The sequence below is a fragment of the Gymnoscopelus braueri genome (genome assembly GCF_963280865.1).
Source record: "Gymnoscopelus braueri genome assembly, chromosome: 23".
In the NCBI taxonomy this organism is placed as follows: Eukaryota; Metazoa; Chordata; class Actinopteri; order Myctophiformes; family Myctophidae; genus Gymnoscopelus; species Gymnoscopelus braueri.
The window spans coordinates 14,559,936-14,584,985 of record NC_137625.1 but is presented as its reverse complement, the minus strand read 5'-3'; the positions used below and the strand labels follow the sequence as shown (position 1 = coordinate 14,584,985).

Below are 25,050 nucleotides of genomic sequence, written 5' to 3'. Positions count from 1 at the left end.
CAACTCGTCAAATGAATGTGCTTTTGCCAGTCAATTTGGATAGTTACAATATTATCTGACTCAGGTAAAAATAAGTCAAAAAAATTCCACACAACCATTTCCAATTCAAGACTTTATTACAACTAAGTCAAATACATCCATCGTTTAGACAGGGGTGAGCTATCATTGGTCTCTTCTTGTTGTTCTAAAAAGGTTGGAATGTTCAATATCGTTATTGTTGCCAGATTGAAAACCTCGGAAAAACTCCAGCTGAACTACAGACAAGACAACTCTTAGACTGATGTCCACACCCGTCTTTAATCCATTAAAAAGGAACAACATTTTGAAACAGTTGGTACAGAAGTGAACAATGTTTCATCCTTCAACCCTAAGACCGGGAACGCATCTGTGTCATTTTAAGATTTATTTTGGCTATTCAAAAAAAGCAGATCTACAAGCTCATAGCGTGGCACCGAGAGTGCCGCGCTACGAGCTTGTAGATCTGCTATTTTTGAAATCGTGAAAATGTGTGCAAATCTTTGAATATATATGCATACACTGCTAACTCAAATCTTTGCTTCTGGGGGTCCCTGGAACAAAACATTTTGAGATGGGGTCCGTGGCTGAATACATATTCATTGTAGGGGGTCCTTGACATGAAAAAGATTGAGAACCACTGATATATATAGCAGCATATGTTTTTTTTTACTGTTAGGATTTAGAAGACATTTGTGGAATCCCCAGAAGCAAAGATTTGAGTTAAAAATGTATATTCAAAGATTTGCCCACGATTTTTCAAAAAGAATAGCAGATATACAAGCTCGTAGTTGAATAGCCAAACGTATTAAAAATAATGGTTAAAGTGCGTTCCCGGTTTTAATGGGCTAATGGGAGTAAACTTTGAATGTGAAATCTAAAACCCATTCATGGTCTTGTTGGCATGTTAGGACACAAACATGTAACTCAGGCTTCAGGTTCCCCTGGGTGGACCAGTGAGGACCTGAGCAGGTCAAGAGGTCAACACCACACAGGCTTCAGTTGAATTCCTGGTGGCCAAGACAGTGGCTTTTCTGCACGGCAGGCTGAAGCAGGATTTAGTTGTGTGCGGGTGTCGTGCACAGATAGACCATTATCGTTGCTGTCGGGCAGAAACCTCTTATCTCCATACTTTCACTTTTGGTGTTTTTTTGTAAATTAACGCCCTACATTTCTTTCCTACATTTTTATCCCACTATTTTGTAGTCAATGCCTAAGCTTGTAATTCCCGGGCCGCTACTCTTCCTCTGCCAGCCTGGGGAGAACCTGGATCCCTGTAAGGGGGGTGAATTATTGCTGGAAGCAATCTTTTTAGTTAATGATGTCTGGGAATTATGCGTTTATTTTTTTCTTTGCCGAGTGTCTCTGTAATGTGTGTGGGCAACCCGTTGGGAATTTCACTAATGCTAGCTTCTGTGTTCCACCCTTCCCCTCCTGTGTCCCCAGTCAGAGGACCGGCTGTCAGCAAATAGACCCGTCTGAACAGAAAGAACCAAGACGGACCTCTTTACGGAATCGTTCGGAGGGACAGACTACCAAGATGGCCTCTACACCAATGAGGAATAGTGAGAAGAGGACCAAATGGTGCAGACGCCAGAGAGAACTAATGGCCAAGGCGCCTACAACTCCTGCACTGAGGAGAAGACTGTTTGCGGACGACAACGTTGGCCAGACCACAACCTCATTGCCAGACCACAAGCTCAATTGCTTACAGGCCGGGGGCGTCCAACCAACTCAGGGTGGTTGTACCCGGTGGCAGCTGCACAAAAGCATGATGCACAGAGAACAATTTCAAGCAGAAAGGTTGTCGGAACGGGCTGAAACAAAAGCGAGGTGGTCACCGGAGGAAACCGAGCGACTGGCCGAATTGGTGAGCGCACAAGGATGGACCAACTACCGGGTAGTCCACCGGTTGTTGGTCACTAGGAAAAGCGTGCAGCAAGTGGGCAATAAGATCAGGTTGTTGCGGCGTAGAGACGGCTTAATTACCGCGGTGCCTGACCAAGAGAGTCTGATCAAGAGAGGTGGGTCGGGCCAAGGGCCCATCCCACAGCACCGGACGTGACGAGGCCAAAGTGCAATGCCTGGTGTAGACGATGTCGAGTTAAGTTTGAGTCCATCTCACACATATTGGGTCGTTGCCGCAGCGTGTCGAAGAGCAGGTTAAAACGGCACAACGGCGTTTGTGACGAGCTATCCAAGATAGCGAAGGACTCCGGTTGGACATGTTACCAAGAACCGACCATTCCCGATGCAGACGGCAGGCCACTGGGGCCGGACCTGATCTGCGTGAAGAGCGGTGAGGCACCCGTGATCGGCGTCACCATCGTAAACGTGAGGAATGGCAGATCGCTGCGTTGTCACGCAAGGGCGACGAGGCGCAAATATAAGCCTCTGGCACAGGAAATCGGCCACCTGCTGGGAGTTTGTTCGGTGACTTTCTACGGATTCCCGGTAGGCGGCGAGGGAATGTGGTACAAAAAGAACGACATTCTGCTGCTCCGAAAGGCCCTTTAATGTGTAGGTTTTTTTTAACAGGACAATGCACGTTAGACATTTTCCAACTGTTTCTCCTCAACATTTGTAAATATGTCGGGTCGTTAACTCGAGGCCAATTTAACAAAACTGATCCACTTTATTGTTAAACCACGGTATTGTGTTTAGTCTTATTTTTTTATTGTGATCTTTGTTATTTTGACTACATTTTGATGTACATAATAAACTAATCAAGCTTGTAGACCTGCTACTTTTGCCGCTTTTGAATTTGAATCCTGAAAAGTAACTGTTTTGCACATAGGAGGTTTCCACCCGACAGAGACGATATACAAGCTTATACCGTAGATCGGCTATTTTCAGTGTGCCACACCCTCGCACAACTACGTATACATCAGGCTTAAAAAGATGTTGGGCATGGACTCTAGCATGCTTTGCAACTTTGTGAAAACATAAATCACCTTGAACTTCCGTCTGAATTCTGCCCCTGTGTTTTACACAGTAAAACATTATAAACATGTTTTTTTTTGGGGGGGAATTACACACCGCAAGCAATGCAGGAGCCATTGGCAAAAAACTCTCCCATCGGTGAAACTCTCGCCCAACGTTTGCGTCGACAACGCTGCGGTCTGCGTCGTCGTTCCGGCTTATCGGACTAATTCTTTGGTTGGCTCACAAATGACTTTTTTGCTTTTAAAAGCACATTAAAAACTCAAGCCAAGTAGCTGGTTTTAGAATGCAGAATTTGATTCTATCATCGCTACTTTCTAAAAGAAAAAAAGGAAAATATTTGGCAACTGACGCTTTAATACTGCACTCAACTGAATCATGAAAAGGGACAAAAGTTGACACGTGTAGAAGAAGAGGAAAGAAAAAGGCCCGTCTGAGCAGAAGGAATAAAGACTCTACGGAATCGTTTGAGGGACAGTGACCAGCAGTGACTGAATGAATACGGCCGATCGCTAATATTAATATGCTAATATGAGCATAATATGGTGTCAATGTCAGTGTCCGATTGTTTGTGTTGATGCCATGTCTGGTTATCGTTTTGCATTGGCTCATGTACACATGTTCATATACTGCGGGACTTCATGAACAATAGTTTCGAGCACTTCCTGGTGTAGAATAAGAGGAAAGAAGCATGACGGCTGTCGGCAACAATCGCCCCTCAGGTCCTGCCTAGACTAGGATTACTGCATGTTTTTTTGTGAGGGCACTACTAGTACCTACCCTAGGGGACACGGGGAGAACATGCAAACTCCACACAGAAAGGCCCTTTCGCCAACCCCACCTAGGGTATGGGCACTGATGACGCGGAGGAGAGGACACGCCCACGGCGTCCCCGGCGCGAATCGAACCCAGGACCTTCTAGCTGTGAGGCGACAACGCTACCGACTGCGCCACCGTGTCCTACTTGATCACACTACAGCGTCACACAAAAGCATCAAAAGTAGCAGATCGACAAGCTCGAAACGCGGCGCGAAGCGACGCGTTTCGAGCTTGTCGATCTGCTACTTTTGCCGTTTTTGAATTTGAATCCTGAAAAGTAACTGTTTTGCACATAGGAGGTTTCCACCCGACAGAGACGATATACAAAGCTACAATACTGTAGATCGGCTATTTTCAGTGTGCCACACCCTCGCACAACTACGTATACATCAGGCTTAAAAAGATGTTGGGCACGGACTCTAGCATGCTCGGCAACTTGTGAAAACATAAATCACCTTGAACTTCCGTCTGAATTCTGCCCCTGTGTTTTACACAGTAAAACATTATAAACACACAAACACTGTAACATTTACAGTGATTGCTATAACCAACAGTTTTTTTTTTGGAATTACACACCGCAAGCAATGCAGGAGCCATTGGCGAAAAACTCTCCCATCGGTGAAACTCTCGCCCAACGTTTGCGTCGACAACGCCGCGGTCTGCGTCGTTGTTCCAGCTGATCGGACCAATTCTTTGGTTGGCTCACAAATGACTTTTTTGCTTTTAAAAGCACATTAAAAACTCAAGCCAAGTAGCTGGTTTTAGAATGCAGAATTTGATTCTATCATCGCTACTTTCTAAAAGAAAAAAAGAAAATATTTGGCAACTGACGCTTTAATACTGCACTCAACTGCATCATGAAAAGTGACAAAAGTTGATTAAACACAACATTTGGACAAAAACTGTATAGGAAACTCAGTATCCTAGATAACACATTATAGATCCGTCCTACCCTGTCGCCCTCTCAGCTTTCTGCATTGTCTTTCTGGTCAGGGAGTCAACAGAATGAAACCTGACCATTATGATGATGAAACATTCAGAGTTGGAGTCTGTCGGTACTATGTGACGCGGTGATGTCATCACCTGTCCCTCTGATGTCATCTGCCAGAGACATCCCCCTTCATGTGATGTCATCAGTGGAGGACCTCCTTTGGCGGCGATGTCAGCAGGCGTGTCTCCCCGTGGGTCAAAGTGAAGAAGATGTCCGGAGGTAAATTCTTCTTCTCCAACGCCTCTTTGAGACGGAGAGGAGGATCCAGGTAAGGCTGAGGGAGAGAGAGAGATGGGTGGAGGGGAGGAGAGAGGGATAGACAGAGGGAGATGTGGGGAAGTAGGGGAGGGATGGAGAGAGAGAGAGGAAAAGAAGAATGAGAGGTAGAAAGGGTAGAGGGGTTGGTGGAGAGAGAAGTTGTGGAGAAAGAGAGACTGTGTAGTAAAAGGCATTCTTGACAGTGTATTTGGTTGTGTAGTATTGTATGTCACACTGTTTTCTTGCTCTTATCACACACACAAACACACACACACACACACACAGCTACCTCATATGCAAGGGCGAATGTTCCCCAGTGAATGGCCACAGAGTGTTTAGCCTGAACGTCTATGTGGATCTGAACAGCTTCTTCTGGATCCACATGCTGTCCACGCATTACATCCCTGCAGGACACACACACACACACACACACGCACACCCACACACACACACACACACACACATTAGGGTTCCAACTCCAATAGGTAGTGTGTACAGTACTGGCCCCTTACAGTACACGGCTCTACCCAAATGTTTTGCTTTTCCATTAGTGCAGGTAGTTGGAGTTACTTTTGTTGTGTCTATTTTTTGGTGCAGTTCCATGCGGGGCCAAGCTGACACCAAATGGTGACTTGAAACGCTGCTGACTACGGATTGGTCAGTGAATCCTCACTAGCGATGCACAGAGGGGCTTGGGGAGGGGGTACTTGAGGGGGGTCCAGTGCAATGGAAAAAACAAACAAAATGAGTAGAGCAGAGGTGAGACAAGCTTTTTTTGAGACAAGTTTGAGGTGAGACAAGTTTTTTTTTTTATTATATAGGGCAGTGGTTCTCAAACCTTTTCATGTCAGGGACCCCCAAAATGATATGTACTTGGCCGCGGACTCCCATCGGAAAATATTTTGTTCCAGGAACCCCCCAGAAGCAAAGATTTGAGTTACAAAGTTCGCTTAAAAAATATATACATTCAAAGGTTTGCACAAATGTTCCTGATTTTTCATGATATGAGCTTGTATATCTGCGATTTTTGAATAACCAAAGTATAAAAGGTTAAAGTGGTTAAAATTATTGTGATCCTATATTAACGCATTTTGCTGGGGACCCCCTGGAACCCCCCCAAGGACCCCACCACGTTGAGAACCAATGGTATATAGGGTATATGGGTGTGTGTGAGACCTGGGCAGGTAGGCTCCTATAGGGATGGCAGCGAGGTTGAAGGGTCCAAAGCGTCGTCCGATCTCCAGGAAGGAGGAACAGTATCCAGTATCACCAGCGAAGAAGAACCGGTGAGCCGGACCCAACACTGACCAGCTCCCCCACAGAGACTGAGTGACCACACAAAATAAACAAGTTCAGGAGCCCTGACAGCAAAGTTACAGCAAAAACAAATAGCGGTCGGCCGATTAATCAATATTTGGCTTAAAAAAAGACAAAAAGGCCAACAATTGAATTTCGGACAATTTCTTCTCCTTTTTTGCCCATCTGTAGTTTATAACACTGATCACAGCTTTCTATGTCCATGAGCAAGTGATCCTGGATATATAAAAACATGGTTTAACGTGGTTAAAATGACAAAAATTTAGGCTGGTATTAAATCACACCAAGACACCAAGGTTTTGTCAACAGACCTGACATTGTTGGATAAAGGGCCAAGTGTTGAATGAATTTGAGAATTAATGTGATTCTGACTATTTCGGATTTGCTAAATTTCAATTGTTCAGTTCAATTGTAGAAAATGATTTGGCATCCAGTCTTTAATATGTATCTGCTAGTAGCTAGACAGTTAACTAAACTGGAAAAAGTTTGTAATTATATCCTTGGGCTTCACCACAGGATATACTGTAATTGTGTAATATAAGGATACATACAAGGTGAAGCATATTAAAAAATATGATGATTGCGTTTTATTGTGTTGTCAATGTTTTGTATTTAAAAAAAGAAAAATCTATGGGGAGCTGTAATGTTATTGTAAAAATATTATTCTCCAATGAAAAGATTGATTAAAAAAAATATATATAATATATATATATATATGATGATGAACCAGAACCAGTGAGTACCACTGTAAAGCAGTCCCAGATATGCCAATCCACCGCTGTAATCTATTGATATAATTTTAAATGTTGACAGATGAAAAAAAAAAAATAATGAAAAAAAATCACACCCAGTATAATTATTATTCCACAGAACAAAATGCAGTACAGCTAGTAAAGTGGGGAAAAATAAACCCCATTCTTAGTTGCCATTGGGATTTTTTGACAATACACTATCGTGGAAAAGCTAACTAACTTTCTGTCAAGTTTCCCAACTCTACGATGAAAATAGGAATGCCCACTAGGGCTGTCACGATTATGAAATTTTACATGACGATTAATTGTCACTCAAATAATCGCGATTAACGATTTAATCGTGTCTCTGTCGTTGAGGACTGTTACATATGGATGAAAATTACATTTCTGTTTGGCTGTTAGGCTTTGAAGTTGCACATGGCAGACATGACACATAACCCAATTATACAAAGAAATGACTGACATAATATTTAATAACTTTATACCGGTACTTAAAAAGAAACATCAATAGTGGAAAGAGCAGATCTACAAGCTCACAATGCGTCGCATCGCGACGCATTTGGAAAATGTTTGAAAATATATGAACATTTTTCAACATGGAAAAGATTATGGCGATAATGACAAAATAATTGCGATTAGACGATGATGTAATAATTGTGACAGGCCTAATGCCCACCTTATTGTCGTCCAGCGCGTTGCGTTTGCTCCAGTGCTGAGCGGGGGTGCAGACGAACGTGATGTCATCGTGACCCGGCACACAGTTCTCCTCCCACCAGTCGAGTTCCATGACGTTCTCACAGCCCGCCTTCGCCAACCAATCCATCAAACCCATGGGTACGAACCTAACACACACACGCATGCATAAAAGCACGCACAGACGCACGTTTCTATATCACTAGGTCAAGGTCAAACAATCCCCTATAATGTTGTTTTTAACCAGATACTGACCAGTCTTTAAAGGGCTCGTACTCTTGATAAGGTTAGAAGAAAAGAAACATCTTGGCACCTTCTAGTTTTTAACAGTAGGCCTAATAAATAGAAGATATACCTATGTCTATGTTGTTCGATGTTGGTTTTTTTTTGTATTTTTTCTATTGTTATGCTTTTGTGAATTAATTGAAGAATATATATGTGAGTATTTAAACATTTCTGATGTCTCTCTGGATGTATTTTGTTCTGTAAGAATAAAAAAAAACATACCAGCGCAGATCCCCTCCAAAGCGAGAGTTCAGACTAGCCACTGTTCCTGTGTCCAGGTGGTCATAGTGAGAGTGACTGATCAGCACAGCATCTATCCTGGGGAGCTAGAGGAGACGGGACAACAGAGGAGAGATGAAAGGAGGAGGAGATGTAAAGAGTAGTGAAGATCACAGAGAGGTTAAATTGATTTGATGCCAGGGCCTCGGGTAGAGCTCAGGCTAATTAAATTGTAGACAGACGAGCAGTGGTGGAAAAAGTATGTTTTACTAAAGTAAAAGTATCAATACTGCAATGTAGATATACTCTGTTACAGGTAAAAGTCGAGTAATGCAAAATTTACTTGAGTAAAAGTACAAAAGTATTGGCATCAAAATGTACTTAAAGTATTAAAAGTAGAAGTACTCATTATGCAGAAATATCCCATTTCAAGTTTTCAAAATGTATCAAAATCTTTTGAAAATAGCAAATCTACAAGCCCACAATGTGTCGTGATGCGACGCATTGTGGGCTTGTAGATCTGCTATTTTCAAATGGCCGAAATGTATATAGGGCTGAAGTGGCTACTGTATATATTTTGTAATAATAATCAACATTTTCAAAGTAACTAGTAACTGAAGGTTTCAAATAACTGTAGTGGAGTACAATATTTGCCTCTGAGATGTAGTAGAGTAGAAGTAAAAGTACTGAAAATTGGAAACTACAGTAAAGTAAAACATCCTCAAAAGTGTACTTAAGTACAGTACTTGAGTACATGTACTTAGTTACTTTCCACCACTGATAGGAGGGGAGATGAAAAGAGTAGTGAAGATCACAGAGAGATTGAATTGATTTGATGCCGGGGCCTCGGTTACAGGGCTCGGACTAATTAAATTGTAGACAAGACGAGCTCCAACACCACAGGCCAGGGGTCGGGCTCGGGCTGGAGTTTTGGGCTCTCCGTGCAGGGCTCTAGCCCAAGTACGGCACAGGGTGGTCCCTCTATCACAGTGGTTCTCAACCAGTGGTCCGGCGACCACCAGTGGTCCTTGAGGGGGTTCCAGTGGGTCCCCAGCCAAATTAGTAGTTAGGAACCAAATTGACCCCTTGTGTGCAACTCTGAGAGTGTACAAATGGAACCAAATGGACCCCAACGGGTCCATTTGGTTCCATTTGTACACTCTCAGAGTTAAATGAACACTAATGATGATGATACAGTGTAGATTGAATCTACACTGAATTTTTGAAGACATTTTCTTGATTTGAAGAAATCAAAATGGTTGAGTCCCTGGCATATCTTTTCAAATTGGGGTCCGTGGGCTAATTTGTGTCAATTTGGGGGTCCGAGGGACACGAAAAAGGTTGAAAACCACTGCTCTATCAAACAAAAGGGAGGAGGACGCACACCAGTAATGGTGAGGTGCTGCTGACCTTGGTAAGTCAATATGAAAAGAAAGAAAGAGGCTGCACACTCGTAGCCACGATGCAGGACTTATTTGGAAACCAACGTTTCGACCACGCAAGGTCTTCTTCAGTGGCAATGACAGGGTGGTCCCCACTACCAACCTGTTGGACGGTACAGGGTGGTCCGCGGTATCGCTTGGGGCCCAGGAACTGCAGCGGCGAGGCCCTCTGGCTGAAGATGGGGTCGGTCAGGATATTCAACCTATATGGACATTAAAATGATGTGCTGTGATTCACGTGCTCTCATCGTACCGTCATACAGTACAACAATTGTGGTGCTATTTTTGACAAATGTTAGCCCCCCAGAATATGGACACTAGGCTTCATGTGGGAAATTACGGAAATGACCAGTGGTGGAAAAAGTACTCAATTGCTTTACTTAAGTAAAAGTATCAATACTGCAATGTAGAAATACTCTGTTACAAGTAAAGGTCCGGAATTCAAAATTTACTTGAGTAAAAATAAAAAAGGATTGGCATCAAAATGTAGTAGAAGTAAAAGTATTGAAAATGGGAAATATCCCAGTAAAGTAAAAATTCCTCAAAAGCGTACTCAAGTACAGTACTTGAGTAAATGTAATTAGTTACTTTACACCACTGATGGACACTAGGCTTCATGTGGTTAGAGGGGAAATGACAACTACCATTGTATACAGTGCTAATGTTGGATAAATACTTTCACAATGACTACCACTGTTGGATAAATACATGGGGGTCAACCAACCCGTCCAGTTCCACCAGCACACAGGCGTGTCCCAGCCAGGTGACCTGCAGACCCGGAGCAGAGGGCTTCTCACTGCTGTTCAGCTCTGATGAGGAAGGACTCCGCACAAAATATGGAACCATCACTGGTAGCTCAGAGTCTAGAACCTGGAGAGAGAGAGAGGGGGGGGGGGAAGAGAGAGAGAGAGAGAGAGAGAGAGAGAGAGAGAGAGAGAGAGAGAGAGAGAGAGAGAGAGAGAGAGAGAGAGAGAGAGAGAGAGAGAGAGAGAGAGAGAGAGAGAGAGAGAGAGAGAGAGAGAGAGAGAGAGAGAGAGAGAGAGAGAGAGAGAGAGACAGACAGACAGACAGACAGACAGACAGACAGACAGACAGACAGACAGACAGACAGACAGACAGACAGACAGACAGACAGACAGACAGACAGTTAGTTATCTCTTTATTAATAGGTATGTTGCTGTTGCTAGTTAGTTAGTTATAATAACCTCTTTACGAGTAGCAGGCATGCAAATTGGTTAGTAGGCCTGTCACAATTATTACATAACCGCCTAATCACTATATATATGGCTGCATTTCTGAGAATGCAGCCAATCATAACAAACTTTATTATGCAGAACATTGAGCAGATTATAAAACCATAAAAGTAAATAGAAGCCTATATATACCAATAACCAAATAATATCTTGCACCATTTCTCATAGAAGTAAACACCAAAAAAGTTAACCAGATATAAGCACGAAACTATTTGACCTGCCACATTGCATGCATAATGTCTTTGTTCTGACTACTGTGACACGCTCAACATTAACGTTACAGACACAAGCACATTATTTCCAGTAAACCAAGTCAGCTAGACGAACCAGTGTCTGGCATGAAAAATGTATTAGATGCAATACGTGATGAAAAGCATTCATATAAACGATGATCGTCTTAATAATCGACTATGATTAATAATTTGCCCATATCATAGACAATAGATGTATATATTATTAAGTGTATATCAATGTAACTGTCAGTTAGTTGTAGTTACCTCTGTACTAGTAGGTATGTTGCTGTTGTTCTTGTCCAGCAGCATGAAGCGGAGCAGAGTGCCGTAGGAAGGGAAGGTCCATGTGGGCCAGGGGTTGGACCAGCGGCCATGTTTGTCCCGACACGACCTCGTCACTTCCTCCTGCCAGCACAACATAGAATAAAATCAATAAGTGTAGTACAGATAATCGTCTGGTTGTTTAGAACCGGACTCAAGAGCCGCTGTGAGGCTTCACTGGGTTGTAAATCCAGCTACTCGTCCTTGGGTCTGTGATCTGTGTTGGTTAGTAAGGTGATTAATCCGTCTGGTATTGATGCTGGTTACTCTGGAAGGGTTGGAGACTGATTCGTTAACAGATCTGAAGGCCACTATGAGAATATGCTTTAGGCTGTGCTAACCAACTATTACTGGTTTCTCTTAGATGCTTCTCTCTCTGTAGGTAACTAATGTCTCTCGGGATCGCTCTGGAACAGAACTACTGAGATGTGTCGAGCCTCTCTTATACTGCTGCTCAGATAGTGTCAGACGTCTCCATATATGGAGCTGCCTATGTTAGTTATGCCCAAATATGGGACCATGACGTCAGTCCTGGACGTGATGGTTATGTCTATACATGGAGTTTTTGGGAAGGGTTCGCTGATGTCAGACTCCGTACATATGGCACGTTTAGGTCTCTATGACGACTTTGCAGGTCTATTGTCTCCATCTATGGGGATCTCCATATATAGGCTATTGCTGGCAAATATGCCCTGAATGTTTTCTAAGTATGCCCTGAATGTTCGTAACAATAAGTATTGATCAAAATGTATTCAATATTGACTCATTCACTGCCAATGACGTCTTTTGACGGTTGTTTTTTTGTTTTATTATTTGTAACTCAAATCTTTGCTTCTGGGGGTCCCTGGAACAAAACATTTTCAGATGGGGGGTCGGCGGCCAAATACATATAATTTTGGAGGTCCTTGACATGAAAAAAAGTTTGAGAACCACTGATATATAGCAACATGATTTTTTCAGAAAACTGTTTTAGAAGACATTTTGTAGAATCGGAATCTCAGGCCTTAATGGGTTAATGATTAAGATGAGGAGGTGATGATGAGAGGAGATGATAAGGAGGTGATTTTTTTGTTTTTTTACCTCCAGTCTGTAGTCCATTCTGTAACTCCTGGAGGGGGTGGAGAGAGTTGTATTTTCTTCACCCTCTCCACCCTCTGCTCCACCTAACAGACTCTCACCCACATTCACCTACACACGCACACACACACACACACACACACACGCACACACACGCGCACACACACACACACACACACACACACACACACACACAGATGATTCCAGATGACCACAAGGTTTTGTTTAGTCATTATTAGTGCTCAGGGCTCTCTCATCTCATCACTGTCAGAGTTTATATTTATTTCACAATAGAATCTGGTAATGTAGGTTTATTTTCAATATAACAAATGGGTGAAAATCGGTACAGGAATGGAACAATAATTACACTATCAAATATAAACATAATAATATAAACATTTTGCTATCGACAAAATGCATATATATTTAAAAGACAGGATCAACAACACAGAATAGCTCCTACGTGTGATCTACTTGTTTAAATCTGAGAATCTGTATCTCTACCGCACAACATTTTCTTCAGTAAAGAATGTTGTGAACCCAATGTTGTTTCACCCCTTTAATCACTTCAGGTGAATCTTATTCTCTCAAAACAGACAATGCTCCACCATCTTAACGCTAGTAAAAAAAGGTGACAGGAAGCTGTCATCTGTCATTTCCATTCATTCACCATTTTCCTAACCGTTTTTTTTTTTTTTTCCACCCAAATTTGTAACCCATTTTTCACCCAGTGCCAATGCCTAAGCTTTTAATCCTGGGCACTACTCTCCCTCTGCCTGCCTGGGGAGAGCCCCAAACTGAGCTCATGCTTCCTTCAACGCATGAGGAGTGAGCAGGCCGCTTCTTATCATCTGACAGGGGGGAGTTTCCCCGGTAGGACGTAGCGCATGGAAGGAACACGTTATTCCAACCAGTTCCTTTCCCCTCCATCAGGTGCCCCGGCTGACCAGGGGGAGGCAGTATAGAGAGCAGGATTACAGCATGTTTTTTTGTGAGGGTACCTACCCTAGGGGACACGGGGAGAACATGCAAACTCCACACAGAAAGGCCCTTCCTTGTTGTTTTTGAATTTCCATTTGTGATAAGCATCAAGCTCGATAGGCTTCAACTAATTTGATTTACAGACGTGGGGGGAGGCGAGACATCCGCTTTATTTTCTCTACATTTTCAGCTCACAGCGAGTCGCATTGCAACACATTGTGAGCTTGTAGATCGGCTACTTTTGACATGCCCAAGCACGGATGCCAGGTTGAAAATGTAAAAAAAAAAACATAACAAAAACCTTGCTTAGTACAGCACATCATATATAGTATAGCAACATGGTATAATTTAGTATTTATATTGTAAAACATGTACCTCCAGGTCCAACACCTTCTCATCTGATCCTTTTCTGTCTGAGGACACGGCCTGCTCCATGAGCGCAGTGCTGCGCGCACACACACACACACACACAGTTTGCATACCGTTAGGCATACAGTATATCCATAAATTTAAATATTATTTGAATGCGATCTGTACTGTAGCGATCACACTGCAGTTTATTCAAAGCAGGGCTGGACAACTGACATTCTAACTCAGAGAACTGTTAAACCTGTTATTACTACTACTACTACTACTACTAAAACTACCACTACTATTATTACTACCACTACCTGCAACTACTATTACTACCCCTATCTACTAACTAACACTATATAACAGTTTACTATTACTACCCCTACATACACTAACTAACACTATATAACAGTTTACTATTACTACCCCTACATACAGTACACTAACTAACACTATATAACAGTTTACTATTACTACCCCTACATACACGACTAACTAACACTATATAACAGTTTACTATTACTACCCCTACATACACTAACTAACACTATATAACAGTTTACTATTACTACCCATACATACACTAAAACTATATAACAGTTTACTATTACTACCCCTACATACACTAGCACTATATAACCATATCACCATATCAAGCTTGCAGCAACATACAAGGAGGCAGCCTGCCTGCCCTCACCAGTGGTGGAAAGTACAGTAACTACTGTAATGTACTCAAGTACAGTACTTAAGTACAATTTTGAGGGATTTGTACTTTACTTGAGTATTTCCAATTCCCAATACTTTTACTTCTACTCCACTACATCTCAGAGGCAAATATCGTACTTTTACTCCACTACAATTATTTGAAAACTTTAGTTACTAGTTACTTTGTAGATTTTGATTATTACACAACATACATTAACCACTTCAACACTTTATATTAGGGTTTTCCTGTGCCTCTACACCAAAGAAAATATTTTTATTAAGCTATGTGTTCAAGTGACAAACCCAATGAGTTCAGATATTGTTAAAGGAGGAAACCAAAGGAAATCAATGTCCAGGCAGTTTAGTTAAAATTATATTAGCCAATTGTTTTATTAATATTCAATGAAGTAATGTCCAGTATAAAATGAACCTATGCTAATACAGAATGAATGTAAGAAATCAAATGGTACAACCTGAAGTACAGCAAATACAACGAATACAGCAAAGAACAGCAGAGCTCTGGATGGAAAACTAAAGTCCCTTTTACAAGTAAACCAGCAGAAGGGCATGAAGTCTTACATGCTGGAGTCTAAGTCTACAGAGCTTAATATACAATTTCTGAACAATAGATCGATTCTCGATGAATGGGAGGTGCCTCTCAGGTCAAGTCCGGGCACGTTTCTTACAGTGTGGGTGTTGACCAGGCATGCAATGCTCATTTGGTATGTTCTTGCACTCTATTTCATCTATTATGACGTGACGCGCACGTCGCTTAACACCTGCACTGCAAGTCACACAATTGACAATTGATATAAATCTAGGCTTATTCCTATGTTAATTCGCTAGGTGTGAGTCGGGAGCCTTTGAAAACTTTGTTGAGGTGCGAATTTAAAGTAGTTTTAAATCTATGCATGTGCCTGCGTGTGCTCCTGGTCAAATAGGTTCCGGCACAGCGTGCAAGGCCGTCCAGTGAGCATTGCACCCCTGGTGTTGACTGACGAGTGGAGTGTTTCGTCAGCCTGTTGATCAAATGTTAACCTTTCTTTGTTCTTTTCTGAAAAACAACAAAATTTTGCAAGGTTACGGGATTCGCAGAAGTGCTATATCCTGCCTTTTATTTGTTATTCATTATCTTCCTATAATTCAACAAACCTCTGAGCCCAAACCTCTGAGCCCAAACCTGTGAGCCCAAACCTGTGAGCCCAAACCTGTGAGCCCAAACCTCTGAGCCCAAACCTGTGAGCCCAAACCTGTGAGCCCAAACCTGTGAGCCCAAACCTGTGAGCCCAAAAAAAATTCTGCCCGGTTCTCCTCAGTGCCTGGAGCTATTGATCTCAAATTGCACACAGCCATTGACCATTATTACCATGTGCATCGGACTGCGAAGCCCGTTTTTCGATATCACTAAATCTCAGCTGTTTATTCGCATTTTTATGTCAAAGAATGTCGCCATGCTCGCATCTGCAGCCCCACTGCGTTACACTGTTGAGCGAACACTCGCCTCCGCGGCCGTGTATGCATGCACGTTGGGGAGGCACGTGCATGCGACGGGACGCGCGACAGGACGTGCAATAACCCCACGTTTGCAACTACTTTCGCCTGCGCACTTCACCGGGTATGGTCTAGTATGAGATTAATTTTAGGTCATGGTACGATGCTTTTGTATAGTCATAGGGGTTTTCACAGTTTCTGTTCAAACACTCACTGTCGGTACTCAATATCACTTTACCGTCAGGTGCTGGGGCACACAAAGCGCATGCCGCGGTATTTACCGTAGGCACATTGTTCTCTTTTCTAGTTATGTTTACCTTTTCTTACCATGTCTCACCAGTTCTTCACCACTCCTATTTACTGGGTGTTCTTGGTATTTTCCATCTACCTTCAGTGACCTCTGTATTATTCCTCAACCCTATGAAGTATGAACCCAATGTCTTGTGTATTATTCCTTTTTAATATATTCTAATGATTCTGATTTTATGTAAAAATAAAGCCTTACAACTATTCTACATTTTCTCAACAATATGCACTTCGGCTATTTTCTAAAGACTTCTATACATTTGAAAACTTGAAATGGGACATTCTGTATAATGAGTACTTTTACTTATGGTACTTTAAGTACATTTTGATGTCAACACTTTTGTACTTTTACTCAAGTACATTTTGAATTCCGGACTTTTACTTTTAACAGAGTATTTCTATATTGCAGTATTGATACTTTTACTTAAGTAAAAGATTTTAGTACTTTATCGACCACTGGCCCTCCACCAGGCTCGTCCAGCAGTGGTCAGAGAGGAGCCAAGGGAGTGTGTTTCAGGACAACAGACTGGGACTTATTTGTGGAGGTCTGCGGTGAGGACATCAATGGACTCTGCCCATTGTACTCCACACTACATCAGGTTCTGTGAGGAGAGCATTGTATGGCCACCAGAACGGTACGCTGCTTTTTCCAACAACAAGCCCCGGATCAATGGGTCCATTTATCTGTTTGCGTTGATCAGGAAGAAGCGGGCGTTCACGGTATGGGACACCACTAAGGGGGGCAAGGCTGTCCAGGACCAGTTGAAAAGGGCTTGTGCGGCAGCCAAGGGGTGTTGCAAGGACACACTGGAGGGCATGCTACAGGCCTGCAGCACCAGAGAGGTTCCTGGATGTAAACATGAACAATAAACTGTAGGGCTGCAACAGTTAATTAAAACTAATCGATTCAATTAGAGATGCAAATTATCGATTAATTCATTAATTGATCATTGATAACCTTATCGATCGATTAACCGATTAATTGATAAGCTGCGTTTTTTAGGACCAAAAGGAAAATTCTTGTCCGAAACGAAAATAAGTGCAGAAACATAATTGATTAATTGATAACATTAACGACCATCAGCTGGACACAGACACACACACCTCCACTCTGAGTATGCAGTGCTCTATGGAGTCTGTCTAACTTCTCTCCAAAAGCCCTTGAATATGATGGAATATGATTAAGGATTACTGTGATTATGGTAGGCTCACATTTGATATCACACACACCATACCTGTAACTTTCACTGGCACACCCAAAAAAAAGGTTTTCCAAAATAAATTAAAAAACATAAAGGGGTAACATCAACACAAGGGACACTAACAAGGGACACCAACAGACTTAGCAAGCTGGTGAGGATGGCTAGCTCTGTAGTTAAAACTGGACACTGGATGTGGTTGCGGAGGTGAGCAGGATGAGGAGGAAGCTGAACCCCTCCCATCCCCTTTGTGGTGAGCTAGTTGGAATGAGGAGCACATTCAGCCACAGGCTCATCGTCTCCCGGTACAAGACGGAGCGACTTGGTCAGTTCTTTGTGCCGGTAGCCAAAACAAAGCCCCCATATGTTCTGCTCTTTTTTTTAAATTAATGAATCCTGCTTGACCCTGGTACTTTCACACACAGACTACTGGAACGTACACTACAGATTACAGAACCATATGATGCCTGTTTGTGTAACTGCTGTAAATGTTTCATTATTGATAGATTGTCCTGTATGTCATCAGATATTCGTCTCATATCCACTCTTGATAGTCTGTAGTTTGCATAATACATCCATTCATAGACGATAGATCATGTATGGTTGTGCATACTTCTCTCCAAGACATTACATACTTATTCATAAATCAATATATACAGTACATTATATTAACTAATTCAGACCAAGTGCCTGACTGCAAGTGTCTGACTATTCAGTCAATTATATATTTTCCATAAATTCAAAATGATTTATTCTTATCTCTCTACTCTTACATGTACGTATGTGTTTCGTGCTTACTGCTGTTGCTGCTATGACACTAGCCTGGTAAACCCTCCCTCCGGAAATCTAATTTCCATTTGATTTCAGGAGTGAGTCTGGCCTGAAGGCTTTTCTGGGCGTTTCTAGCCCGTACACCAAATGGACGAGCCTATCAGCGTCGTCGCACATCGTTCTGTGATTGACAGCAACAGTTGGCCAATCAAGTGGCGAGTTCGAGTGAGCCCGAATGGGACCGAGTGGAGCCGACAAAAATGGAACGATCCGCCATTGTTTCTGTGGCCAGTTAAACTTTTTACTTTCGGTTTTAAAACGCTCTCAAACTTATTTTTTGAAGCACGGAATTTAGTTTTAAGATATCGTTTTGATAGAATGTAGTTGTTTAACTTCATATATGTGAATAATTAATCATGACAGAGCCTATTTAAAAATAAAAATGTAGAGAACCGGCAGGGGCGGGCAGTGACACGCATGTATCCGAATAAGGCAACCTATTTTGGGCATAGCCGTCTCAAAAGTCCTGTTGCGTCACATTAGTCTAGTGAATTGCTGATTGGCTGAAGGGGAACAACGATCATTGGCTGAAGGGGTTGTCAGTCAACGGTATTACTCCCGCCCAACTCCAGCCCACAGCCAATATTGCAGAATGGGCGATCAGGCCAGACTCACTCCTGAAATCAAATGGAAATGAGATTTCCGGAGGGAGGGTTTACCAGGCTACTATGACACCTGGATTTACCCACAGGAGGAATCAACAGTCTGTCTGTCTCTCTATTTATCTATATAAACTACTACTACTACTGCAACTAATACCTATTCTACAACTACTACCACCACAAATATGACTTGACATCAACTAGTTGCACAACTACTGCAGAGGTTAGGACTCAGCATATTAAATAAACTCGACCCCTGTCAAAATATCTCATCCGCCCTGACTTTTTGGGCCCCTGAGCCAGTGGTTGAGAAACCCCACGAGGGGAAGTTCAAGTGCTGGTGTAATATTGATGAGAAATTACATAATTCTCTTGTTCTAGCACTCACTCACTCACTCTCTCACACACACACACACACACACACACACACACACACACACACACACACACACACACACACACACACACACACACACACACACACACACACACCCCCCCCTCCTGGCCTATCAGATCCTATAAGTGCACGTCCATGACGGTCATACATGCACACACACCCCCCACCACATCATCTGGGCATAATTTTTCATTCAATGTCTGCTGCTTCCAACGTTTATTAGACTGACTCTCTCATCTCATCTCCACTGCTCAGTGCTCACCGCATCGATCTGAGGCGGATATCAACACAACCAGAGACCCCTGGGACCGGGGGGCTGGAACAAATGCTCTGCCTCTGACAGCTAGAGTTTGACGCAACAGTATACAGCATACTGTAAAATCCTGAGGATTAACTCTGAGTGTACATAATGCTGTACAGTGTTATGTTATCAATTTCTAACTCTGGGAGTGTGCAGATGTAACCACATCATGGAGGACACATTACATTACAGTCATTTAGCAGACGCTTTTATCCAAAGCGACTTACAATAAGTGCATTATAGGTAGGCAAGAAAACTACTAATCACCAGAAGTCTTAAGTGCATTCTCTTCTAAAACAAGCAACTAAGAGCATACCTAGAGCTAAGGTAAAAGTGCAATATATCAGCTACCTACTTTCTTAAACAGATCTGCACACTCCAAGAGTTACACCAGGGCCCAGGGTCTTCAACAGGGGGTCCTCAGAGTTCCTACAGGGGGTCCACCAAATCTTTGTGTGATAGGATAAAAAAATTCCATTAACCACTTGAACCCTAGAATCCCTATTCTGAGGAGAACTTTAGCCAAAAATAGCCGGAGTACAGGGAAAAGGGAAAAAAAGAGCAGACCGATTACAGAGTGAAAGGTCAAGTTTCTGATAGTGCTGACAAAGAACTCTATGAAGTTCTCCATGAAATCTATCACAAAGTTTAATCTGCAAAACAATTTAATGCAATATATAGTGGGGGGTCCCTGCTTCATCCCTTTCCCTGCTAAAAACGTTGAAGACCATTGAGTTGCACAGTTAATTTTCTCACTTTCACTACAAAGACATGTCACTGCTGGCTGCCTGCAGCACAGCTGAAGTGTAGTACTTGTGTGTACATTAAATCATATGGAGCGTAGATGAGGCTCAGTGAATGGACTTTAACACGGCTCTCCGACACAGCCATGCTGCAACAATGGAGCTTTTGTGGAGCTACAGCAGCCAAAACAATGATGATTGCATGGCAAACATGCTGATGGGGTCATAATGTATGAAAGACAAATTCACACCAAAGTCTCTCTCTCTCTCTCTCTCTCTCTCCCTCCCTCTCTCTCAATGAAACTGATTTATCAGCATCATCAGAGGAAAAATACAAACACTGCCAAAAACATTTGTTTTCCTCCTTCCAAACAACAAACAACAGTTTCCAGGATGTCACTCATACAGATCTGATGATGATGAATAACAATATTGTATTATTGTCCATAAACTGACTGACACATATTAAGAAGGCAGTATTCAGCTGGGCACATCGTTATAAACCATAATTCCCAACCCAATGTTCCTGGTATACGTTTATAAATGAATACATATGTTGTTATTATGGTCTATATACAGTATATATTCCACCTACCTGAAATATGTTGAATACAGCAAAACAAACAGTTGCTGTAATGTTGTCACTGATGACACGTTGGTTCTGGATGTCTGTAGTTATAAGTCATTTACCAGATCTATAGAATATAGTTTACATTTGTCTGATTATTTATTTCAGATGATCATATTCTGGACACTAAACCTTAACCCACACACTACACAAGACACTGTCGGTAATCGCAGACAGCTTGTATGGGTGTTACATTGCAATTCGTGAGCTATGTAATTATGTGACCCCAGAGGTCGCTGCTTTAATGTTTTTGCTAATGGCGGTGATATTGGATGTTTGTTTTGGTCAGGTCAGATTTTATGGCAATTATTATGAAACAGTGACATTTTTTGCTGCTATTTCAGGCTGAAACTGAAAAGTTAAAGATATCTTTCAATTGCATTAGAAAACTTCTCACCATTTTAACATGTAGATGATGTATATGAATACTTTTAAAACACTATAGTTTAAAAAATATTTTAAAAGTTTAAGGTGCGGATGATATTTCATCAGCATCCGCGATCCAATATTTCACGCAATTTTGACAGTGAATCTGTCAAAAACGCGACTCCTAGAAGCCAGCAATAAATTGCAGGTCACCAATTCCTATGTAACATCAGTAACAGACGTTAGACTAGATCTGACGTCATGGCAAAAACCCCTCCTCCTGATATCATGACGTCACTCAGGCAGCTCGCTCAGCAGGTCTTATATTTTGCCCTTTTATTAATAAAATAATTATAATAATAACAATATATTATTTTGGAAGTTATGCGAAGTCTGCGATTTTTGGGGCAAATGTGGGGGACAATTAATTCATAATTGGGTATTTTGGGCATTTTTTTAAGAAGAAGTCCTGTTCTGTTTCCACTAAGTTGGGTTTTCAGTAGCCCTGAAACATGACCGTCATACCATGACAGTCATGGCTCTACTTGTTCCTGTTTTTTTTTAATGTTATATTTACAACCCGTACATCTACATAAACGTTCAGATTTCAAATATAAAGTGCTGACCCCACGGCCACGGATGTTGTAAGTTAAAACGCCCGTCTCTAAGTACCCGTATTGTTCAATAAAAAGCATTTTAATCCGATCGAACCAATTTTTTCGAATTGTCTTCATGTGCTTTCAACGACGCGCCCCTATCGGTTGGGAGGTGTATTGCACCTGATACATTATTTAAAGAAATTGGGAAATGGACGCCGATCGGATTAAAATGCTTTTTATTGAACAATATGGAAGATACGGGTACTTAGACCCAAGCGCTTTAACTTTTTACATCCGTGGCCGGGGGGTAAGCACTTTAAATTTGAAATCTGAACGTTTATGTAGATTTACTGGTTGTAAATATAACATTTTCAAAAACCAGGACCAAGTAGCGCCATGACGCTTGTGACAGACGAGCGTCATGTGAACCATGGCTAGATTTTCATATGTTCACACAGCGAGTTCAAAATCATTCTTCTTGACTTCTTCTCTATGTGGACAGTCGTTATTTTAGATGACAGCTGGTTTCAACAGCCATATGCAAAATGATGTGGTGATCAACACGTTCTCTCTGTGTCGCTTGCCAAAAACAACAGATCTACAAAAGCCAACTACTCCTCTGGGTTGGACATTGGAGTTGACTGCTTACCTGGAACCCTGGTTCTTGTAAGAGGTGACTCTTCCTGATAAACATGACTTCAAACGAGGAGTGAACGCGTTTGATTTACGACAGTTCAGCAGAAACACTGACGAGCGACATAACAATAACACTGAGTCCATTCATATTTACACTGGAGATACTATTAAAGAAGAAAACTGTGCGTTCATATGATGTGACATAATAATAACCAGTTACAACTTCAACTTCCTACATCCCATAGCCAAGGGGACGATCGTGCTGTGATTGGCTATACGTTGGTTGGTTGCCATGGAGAAAGAGGTCGAATTGGTTCATAAAATTGAAAATGTCCTTTGGCTTCTGATGCTGTGAATACAGTCAGTGGTGGAAAAAGTACTCAAATGTTTTACTTAAGTCAAAGTATCAATACTAAATTTACTTCAGTAAAGTACAAAAGTATTGGTATCAAAATATACTTAAAATACCAAAAGTAGAAGTACTAAAATGTTTGAAAATAGCCGATCTACAAGCTCACAACGAGTCACATTTCAAATAGCCCATGTATAAAATAGGGCTTAAAGGGAATATTTCACTTTCCTAAACATTTTTGGTCATTTTATCATCTACTCAGGCTTTTGTGAGCCCCCCAGACAGTTCTTAAGTTGCTTAATTCAGTATTTAGATATTTGATATTCATTTTATCAGACTTGCCCCCTTCCTATACAAACCCATTATAACTTCAAACTCCATTTTAACTATTCATCAAAAACACCCGTCCTGGATTCTGGTGACTCACACTGCCCTCCTAATACGTGAGGGGGCTGGGTTTTCTTTTTTCGATTTTATTTTATTATTGTATTGTATTGACTTTTTTTCATTTCCCCCAAAAATATTTAAAATACATGAAAAAAGTAATTGAAAAAACACGGTCTCCTCACGTATTAAAAGGACAATATCAGTCACCAGAACCAAGGATGGGTGTTTCCGATGAATCTAGCCTGGTTTAAATGGAGTTTGAAGTTACAATGGGTTTGTATAGGAAGGGGGCGTGTCTGATAAAATGAATATCAAATATCTAAATAGTGAATGAAGCAACTTAAAAACTGTCTGGGGGGCTCACAAAAGCCTGGGTAGACGATAAAGTCATCCAAATTTGTTTTGAAAGTGAAATATCCCTTTAAGTGGTTGATGTATGTTTTGCAGCATAAGTAACTAGTAAGTCAAGTTTTCAAATAACTGTAGTGGAGTAAAAGTACAATATTTACCTCTGTTATGTTAGTGGAGTAGAAGTAAAAGTATTGGAAATACCTCAACATGTTACTTCAGTACAGTACTTGAGTACATGTACTTAGTTACTTTACACCATTGTGAATAATAACCCACTAAAATCCAACACAGAACATTCAGGACTCACATTAACACATAATCATATAGAACATCAATAGTTTGGGCTGTATTAAAAGTGAAAATATCACATGCTGTTTCACCATTAATACTAGTTGAATATACTTTCATTGTTAAAATGTCAGTTACAATGACATTTATCAAGCCACCCCAACATTATCTAAACTAGCATTTTAGAGGACTTGTTGACATGTTATTTAGATAGATGCTACGTTTGATGTCTTCCTCTTATGTAGTCATTTTAGAAATGATTTAATCACACTTCTTTTCTTAGGGCGCGCTCCCACCAAGAGTTGGCTGGCCGCTGTTTGCAGAATCTGCCAATGCATTGTCAATGCAAATGCGTTGATTCACGCAAGAGCAGATTTTTCCGCTAGTCGCGCAGACCTTGCGTTTATCTGCTCTCCGCGACTAAGCATAAAACTGCTGGAGGCAGGCGCTGATTTTCTCCCTCTGTCCAATCGGGTGAGTCGAAGGCGGACCGAGTGCCGCTTTAGACTCCACAGGGGCCCTAAGCATGATACAGGACACATGCGCGCGCGTTTTTTTTTTGCGGTTCTGGGCGGATTGGGTTTGTTTTTTTCGCGGTTCTGGGCGGATTGGGTTCGTTTAAAAAAAAAAAAAAAAAAAAAAAAAAAAGTTTTACGGGGAGGCTCCTGAAAGTGAGTGACAGGCGCGACACTCCCGTTTTTTAGAATCCGCTGGCTGCAAAAAACTGTGGCCGCGCACAACCTGCGTTTAACAGCGGCCAGCCAACTCTTGGTGGGAGCGCGCCCTTAACACTCATTTCTCGTGATGGTGTTTTTAGTGAAGCTTCACTCTGACTCCAACCAGTGTTGCCAGATTCAAGCAACAAGCAACCAGGTCTAGGAAAACCAGCCCAAAAGAAGCGACTATGGGCCACAT

At 41.8% G+C, this 25,050-nt stretch overlaps 1 protein-coding gene across 4 annotated transcripts; it reads right to left on the bottom strand.

Moving 5' to 3' along the window:
* Nucleotides 1-23: 23 nt before the first annotated feature.
* LOC308079420 (N-acyl-phosphatidylethanolamine-hydrolyzing phospholipase D-like) lies at nt 24-23,721 on the bottom strand. Of its 4 annotated transcripts, none has more exons than XM_080420896.1 (12): nt 22,771-22,885; nt 21,124-21,223; nt 13,975-14,044; nt 12,622-12,729; nt 11,485-11,625; nt 10,459-10,604; nt 9,838-9,937; nt 8,296-8,399; nt 7,772-7,937; nt 6,203-6,351; nt 5,316-5,430; nt 25-5,042 (listed from the first exon to the last, which is right to left on the bottom strand). In XM_080420896.1, exons 3-12 carry the CDS (start codon nt 14,032-14,034, stop codon nt 4,911-4,913), a joined length of 1,221 nt encoding a protein of 406 aa, XP_080277022.1. In that variant the 5' UTR covers nt 14,035-14,044; nt 21,124-21,223; nt 22,771-22,885; the 3' UTR covers nt 25-4,910. The 4 variants fall into 4 exon arrangements, 3 of the variants coding, with proteins under 3 accessions (XP_080277020.1, XP_080277022.1, XP_080277021.1); XR_013932609.1 differs by lacking the exon at nt 21,124-21,223 and having other exon boundaries at nt 26-2,969; nt 4,233-5,042; nt 22,771-23,721; XM_080420894.1 differs by lacking the exon at nt 21,124-21,223 and having other exon boundaries at nt 24-5,042; nt 22,771-23,721.
* Between the last annotated feature and the right edge of the window lie 1,329 nt (nt 23,722-25,050).